General features: G+C 35.4%; 1 protein-coding gene across 1 annotated transcript; it reads left to right on the forward strand.

Annotated features, from left to right (window-relative positions):
* The first annotated feature begins 99 nt into the window (after positions 1 to 99).
* Positions 100 to 7,283, forward strand: pttg1ipa (PTTG1 interacting protein a). The gene is made up of 7 exons (XM_084127907.1): positions 100 to 524; positions 933 to 985; positions 2,104 to 2,212; positions 4,879 to 4,981; positions 5,243 to 5,308; positions 6,085 to 6,131; positions 6,601 to 7,283. Exons 1-7 carry the CDS (start codon positions 341 to 343, stop codon positions 6,645 to 6,647), a joined length of 609 nt encoding a protein of 202 aa, XP_083984033.1. The 5' UTR covers positions 100 to 340; the 3' UTR covers positions 6,648 to 7,283.
* The last annotated feature ends 247 nt before the right edge of the window (positions 7,284 to 7,530 follow it).

Here is a 7,530-nt window from a genome sequence, read left to right on the forward strand (position 1 = left end):
ATTTTGCGACAGCCGAGTCTTAACATTGGAAGATTACAGTGCGACGTCATGGACTACTTAATATTCATACGTCAAGCCACCGTCAAGCTTTTGTATTGTGTACTTAATATTAATTAAACACGCCTTCGCCGAGGTAGGTATTGTAATTTAACCTCCTAAAGGCTGTTTTGCGAGGTGAAAGGGAAACAAAACTACAAAACCTGTTCCACGGTTTCGGATGAAGTGTGAAACTGAGGATTTAAAGGGATATATTTGCTGGCAATATATATATATATTAACTTACAAACAAAAACAGAGGAGTCCATTTTATTGAAGTATTTGTTCATTTAAAGAAGAAAACATGAATTGTATTCCTCTCGTCCTGCTTCTCTTTGGTTTGAGTTCTACACTGGCACAGACTAACGTTAACGTTACAGCACTACCAGAAAATGCAACTCAATCTTCAACTTCTACACAAACTTCAACAACACAGACTACAAGTACAGCTACAACGACTACACCACCACCAACACCACCACGTCCAAGTAAGGCAAATAGACATTTGTTACAATCTAAATTTTGATTACTGTTGTTGAATTTACAAAGAAATAAAATTAAAACTTATGTCCTGTGATTACAATAACCAGAATCAATCATTACTATATTTTATTTTTACTGAACGCAACGGGCAAAAAAAAAACCTATTACAAATACGCATGTTTGGGGCCATATATAAGCTGTTTAAACCTTTAATTCCCCTGGAAGACCAATATGTCGTCCTAGTAAATAACTGCCTTGCTCTGATTTCCCATGCTGCTTTTGGTCTGTTTCATAACTACGGATGGCCAAGGCAACCACTGTCTCATAGGGTCTAATTGTTGCCTAATGTATTGAGTCAGACTCATTTCTGCATTAACTAACGTGTTCTCTCTCACACTTCTCACTTTTTCTAGGTTGTGAGAGCAAGAATGGTACAAGCTGTGACGAATGCTTGGCAGATGTGAATGTGAGTTTGGATAACATGTCTCTCTCTCTCTCTGTGATATTATTGTCCTTATATATATTTATTATACATATTTTTGCCTGTCACTGGTGCACAAAGCAGACTGGCCTGTTTTATTCACTCTGAGTTCACTGTTTGCTTACAACACAAACATATGGGTGAGTGTAAACATGTTACAGTAGGAAGTACTGTATAAATGAAAACATAAGATGAGAAAGAGAATATAAGAGTGACGAGGAAATAATGAACTCAGCGAGCAACTGGATTGCTGGATTTTTACACTTATCAGAGTATCACTTACCTCACCTGTGGAACAGGTTTGGTCTGTTCTGGATGTTTTTACAGCTTTATACTCCTAGAGCTCAGAGTCACTTGAGAGATCCTGTGCACTTCCCTTTCCAAAGTCAGTCAAGTATTTTACGAAGGCCACCTGTATTCAGGTCAGCCGCTTATTTAGTGGTGTTTGCTAATCCCTATCTTACAAAAATATGTTCTAAGAATGTTTTGGTAACGTTCCCATTAAGTTCTCTGAATGTTCAAAACATCCAGATTTTCCTAGTTATTCAATCATGAAATCATTAAATTTGATCACTCTGCAAACATTTTTGGGAACATTAGTTTTGAATGTTCTTTGAAGTAAATGTTAGATAAATGTCCAACTAAATAATGTTTTTGTGGTAATGTTTTGAGAACATTATTACACACCAGATAACTTTTATTAATCTTCTATTAACGTTACTGGAAGAACGTTTGTTCATAACCAACCTTGCCAGAACGTTATCCAAAGTCATGGTGCTATTAGGTCCATTTGATTGAAAGGCATTTGAATTGTTAGTATCTTTTTTTTAGCTGTAGATTTCAGGATGTCTGACACTGACATTCCATATTTATTCAACAAACCTTTGACGCGCTTCAGACACACACACCCTCCTGTTCTTCTCACAGTTCCTGACATGTGCATCAGTATCAACATTCCCATCAACGTCAATGCTGATGTCACTGCCATCATCAGCTGCATTGTCGCTGTGACTATCTGCAACCCTCAATTCAGGGAACAAAATATATTAAGCTACAGAGGATGAATGCATATAACAATATTAGTTTTCAATCTATTTTTTCAGTGTCTGTGGTGCATCCCAACTAAAAAGTGTATAACATACCCAGCCAAAACCATCCTGCCCCCACATTCCCTCTGCCCACTGAACGATGCTCGATGGGGCCTTTGCACAAGTAAGGAATGCTCATTTAGTTTCTTGAAGAACCTGCTCAAGTACCTACATATATATGGAGTGGTGCAGGGATGACGTCAAAAAAGAAACCCGGAAGACTAATTTGCCACTGGTTCCCTCAAAATTTTCCTATGGGTTTGCATAATGGGGTTTTTCAGTTTATGAGTGAAATTGGGTCTGTGATAAACATAACTTGACTATATTTGAATGTTTTGCTCCACAACCTAAATTACACACACCCATGTCGAAAACTAAGCTGTTATTTATTTATTTATTTATTTATTTTTAAATGTGTGTTTCTATTAAGTAACTACTGTAGATAAGAACATTTGGGGTGCGAGTGTATAATTTACATTGTAGAGCAAAGTTAAATGATTGCCGGTTATTTAATATTGGATCTTTTGATAAATAGCATTATTTGTCATTTACAGTGAGGAAAATAAGTATTTGAACACCCTGCTATTTTGCAAGTTCTCCCACTTAGAAATCATGGAGGGGTCTGAAATTGTCATCGTAGGTGCATGTCCACTGTGAGAGACATAATCTAAAAAAAAAAATCCAGAAATCACAATGTATGATTTTTTAACTATTTATTTGTATGATACAGCTGCAAATAAGTATTTGAACACCTGAGAAAATCAATGTTAATATTTGGTACAGTAGCCTTTGTTTGCAATTACAGAGGTCAAACGTTTCCTGTAGTTTTTCACCAGGTTTGCACACACTGCAGGAGGGATTTTGGCCCACTCCTCCACACAGATCTTCTCTAGATCAGTCAGGTTTCTGGGCTGTCGCTGAGAAACACGGAGTTTGAGCTCCCTCCAAAGATTCTCTATTGGGTTTAGGTCTGGAGACTGGCTAGGCCACGCCAGAACCTTGATATGCTTCTTACAGAGCCACTCCTTGGTTATCCTGGCTGTGTGCTTCGGGTCATTGTCATGTTGGAAGACCCAGCCTCGACCCATCTTCAGTGCTCTAACTGAAGAAAGGAGGTTGTTCCCCAAAATCTCACAATACATGGCCCCGGTCATCCTCTCCTTAATACAGTGCAGTCGCCCTGTCCCATGTGCAGAAAAACACCCCCAAAGCATGATGCTACCACCCCCATGCTTCACAGTAGGGATGGTGTTCTTGGGATGGTACTCATCATTCTTCTTCCTCCAAACACGTTTAGTGGAATTATGACCAAAAAGTTCTATTTTGGTCTCATCTGACCACATGACTTTCTCCCATGACTCCTCTGGATCATCCAAATGGTCATTGGCAAACTTAAGACGGGCCTTGACATGTGCTGGTTTAAGCAGGGGAACCTTCCGTGCCATGCATGATTTCAAACCATGACGTCTTAGTGTATTACCAACAGTAACCTTGGAAACGGTGGTCCCAGCTCTTTTCAGGTCATTGACCAGCTCCTCCCGTGTAGTTCTGGGCTGATTTCTCACCTTTCTTAGGATCATTGAGACCCCACGAGGTGAGATCTTGCATGGAGCCCCAGTCCGAGGGAGATTGACAGTCATGTTTAGCTTCTTCCATTTTCTAATGATTGCTCCAACAGTGGACCTTTTTTCACCAAGCTGCTTGGCAATTTCCCCGTAGCCCTTTCCAGCCTTGTGGAGGTGTACAATTTTGTCTCTAGTGTCTTTGGACAGCTCTTTGGTCTTGGCCATGTTAGTAGTTGGATTCTTACTGATTGTATGGGGTGGACAGGTGTCTTTATGCAGCTAACGACCTCAAACAGGTGCATCTAATTTAGGATAATAAATGGAGTGGAGGTGGACATTTTAAAGGCAGACTAACAGGTCTTTGAGGGTCAGAATTCTAGCTGATAGACAGGTGTTCAAATACTTATTTGCAGCTGTATCATACAAATAAATAGTTAAAAAATCATATATTGTGATTTCTGGATTTATTTTTTTAGATTATGTCTCTCACAGTGGACATGAACCTACGATGACAATTTCAGACCCCTCCATGATTTCCAAGTGGGAGAACTTGCAAAATAGCAGGGTGTTCAAATACTTATTTTCCTCACTGTATATATGTCTAGATAACTGATTTATTCTCAGGTGAGAATGTGGATCTTATCGATTAGAAATAGCCCAAAACATAATGAAAATAAATGTGTGGCCATTTAAATCACAAAACAACTTTGGGCAATCAAGACATCTTTCTAATTCAGATAATCATTTTTTTACAAGTCTAATACTTAAATTTAGCTTACAAATTATTTTAGTTTTTAAGTTTAAAATAAATATTTGGATTTATAATATTTATCGTTAGCAGAATTTCAGTTGCATCCATAATTATTATTCTTAATATTAACATATTTTAATGCATGTGTTTTTATTGATGTCTAATAATAATTTTTGTTTAGTTTTTGTGTCAAAAAACTGAAATAAAACAATAATTAAAAATGTTTATGCATATTGGTAATCAGGCACTTAAACATAATTAAAAATAGTAGCAGTCATAAACAAACAATATCAGGAGGACTATCTCTAGTCCTTTCTCTAGCCCAAATTACAAATTCATCACAACGAAAAAGTAACTACAGTACCGTAATCATATGTTCTTGCCATGATGAATGTTATAAGAATTGGTACTGCATCACCTTCAGAGATCATTTTTTGACACTTTCTATGACTTTCTGTTTTTTTGTGAATTCAGTAAACTTCCAGATTTTGATCATTACATTGTCAGTGGCTGGAGCGCTTTTCATCATTGGTTTTTTGGTGTGTATATTCTGTTGCTGCAAGTGCGAGAACGCTGGGTAAGTCTGAATATACCAGATGTGTTTGACCTATTGTATGTCACATGGCCTTTTATAACATTGTTGAGTCGCACCCTCCATTTTGTTGTCTTAAATACTATGGGGAGTTGATGTCACCTGCCTCAGGCTGTAATTACATTTACTAGCATACATGAGAATATTGATCTGCATCTCTGTGAAATGGTAAAATAGTAGAGAACTAAGACACCTCTGGATCATATGAATAGGGCTCAACAACCTGGGAAAATTTGTCTTTCACAGATCTGGTCGATTTGATAACAAGATGAACCGGAAGTTAGACAAGACGAAGGCGAAACAAGAGGAGAGGTAAGAGATTAAAATTTTAATATTCAAAATAGAGAAGACAGTAGGAGATTCAAGATATTATATAAAACCAGTTTAAAGAGGAAAAATTGACATTTTCATTAAGTACCACTACCGTTATCAAATGTCTGCTTTCTATATTCATGCATATACAGAGACCACTGCAAAATGTGCAGTTTCTCTGGATTTACTATTTATGTGACCTCGATTATGCGAAGAAAACAAGTTTATATTAATTTTTAAACAACACGATACTAATGTTTTGACTTTAGTTCAGAAATAATGTTTTGGCGGAATAACCCTAATTTCTTAACTCTTCTGAAGTTAAAACATTACTATCGTGAATAATATTAATATAAAATTAATATAAACATTATATTTTTGTTTTGTTTTATTTTGACCAGTTATCATTTTCTGCAAATAAATGCTCTAAATGACAATGTTTTTACTTGAAATGTGGAAGAAATGTTGTCAGTAGTTTATAGAAAAAAACACATACATATAAATAATAAATCCAGAGAAACTGCTAATTTTACAGTGGTCTCTTATTTTATTTCCAAAGCTGTATATGCACATACAGATTCATTATGAGTTGTGTACCAACCTCGGATTTTTCAAGGCAGACAAAAGATAATGTTATGAGGAACTTAGATGTAACAAAAGATGTCCTATGAGAAACCTGTTTTACAGCTGTAATGGCTACTGATTGTCAACATACCTTTAGGGTGTGTGTGTGAGATTTCACAAGGAATTTCTGTTCTTGTGTTTTTCTGCCACAGAAAAGCTGAGATGAAGATTAGACACGATGAGATCCGTCAAAAATATGGTGAGTCAACAATTCCCTCGTCTCAGAAACTGCATAAATAAGTGAATTTGAACAGGTCATTATGCTGGCAGTGCATGAAAAATAAATCAAAACTGTCATTGTAAAGGTAAGCAGCATATGACAGTGTTTTAAAAATAGGTTTAGCCTTGTGTTTTGGAACGTTTTCAAAAAGCTGCATGTTTTTAAAATATACTGTATTTGCTTTGACTAGTCAAATATTCATGTTTTTATGAAGTTGTGCTCCCTCTAGTGGTGATAATGCAATTTGTCCTCTTGTGTTTCTGCAGTAAACACTCTTTTGACACGAATGTATAATGTGTACATCGAGTTAATTTTTATGTTTTATAACAATATTTAACATTAGGCTTTGTCCAATGGCCTTTATTTTGAGAATAAATATGTTGCTGCATATTTGATTAATATATGTAATTTTATCTTTTGTATTTCTTTCTGTCTCTCTCTGTATCAGGTCTCAGCAGGGCAAGTCCTTATGCCAGATTTGAAAATCCCAACTAAAATGATGGGTGCATTATTTTATAGATGAACACTTTGACAATCTGCTGTCTACGCCAACATTATTAAAATGGATGAATGGAAGAATGAGATTCCACTGTGCTCAAAATGATGAATTCAACCTAAGTCCATTTATGTTCATTTATTTTATTTAACAATCTCTTGTGATATATAATGTTTAAAATTGTGTTTTTCCACTCATTTATTAAAACAGTCTTTTAAGTATTATTTTATAAGTACAAATGTTCATTTGTTTATTTCTGTTCTTGTCAGATTCTGTTTGATCAAAAATGTTGACACAGAACACATTGCATAAGCACTGAATGGGTCAGGACTTTGCATATCATATCATTCTCATACTGATTAGGCTGTTCAGTGACTGTTAAAAAACTGCCCATCATAATATGCAAGTAATTGCAAATTTACCCTGTGAAGGATTAACTGAAACCTAATTCTTAGGCTATTCTTTGTAAATTTTTAGGATACTTGATAAATGCCTGCTGATGTAATGTATTGATTTATTGAATAAAATAATTAATAAATAATTAAAAGTTGCTTGCCTGTTTTGCCTTAAATCTAATAGAATATGTTTTTAAATGTAAATGTTGAGGTATTAAATGTTCAAATGTTGATTATCTACCTTGGGATTGTATTTTATTATTATTATTATTTAATTCACTTGTCTACAAAACCTTTACCAAAACCTGTAAAATGTGTAAATATAGTTCTAACATAGTATATAGTTTTAATCAATGCACAATACATACACATCATAGTCAATACAATTTGACAAAATCTATAAAAATACAATATATTTAGAAACCCCAATTTGGAATATAAAAACTACACATAATTGGGTTAGTAGGGGGTGGCAAGTTTGTAGTCA

The sequence above is a fragment of the Abramis brama genome (genome assembly GCF_963993115.1).
Source record: "Abramis brama genome assembly, chromosome: 11".
Lineage (NCBI taxonomy): Eukaryota > Metazoa > Chordata > Actinopteri > Cypriniformes > Leuciscidae > Abramis > Abramis brama.

Bases quoted from the DNA above. Each gene is read 5' to 3' on its own strand.
- pttg1ipa (XM_084127907.1), top strand. From the start codon at position 341: ATGAATTGTATTCCTCTCGTCCTGCTTCTCTTTGGTTTGAGTTCTACA. The intron at 986-2,103 runs GTGAGTTTGGAT...CTATTTTTTCAG, and splicing joins AATGCTTGGCAGATGTGAAT to TGTCTGTGGTGCATCCCAAC. The intron at 5,309-6,084 runs GTAAGAGATTAA...TTTCTGCCACAG, and splicing joins AAGGCGAAACAAGAGGAGAG to AAAAGCTGAGATGAAGATTA.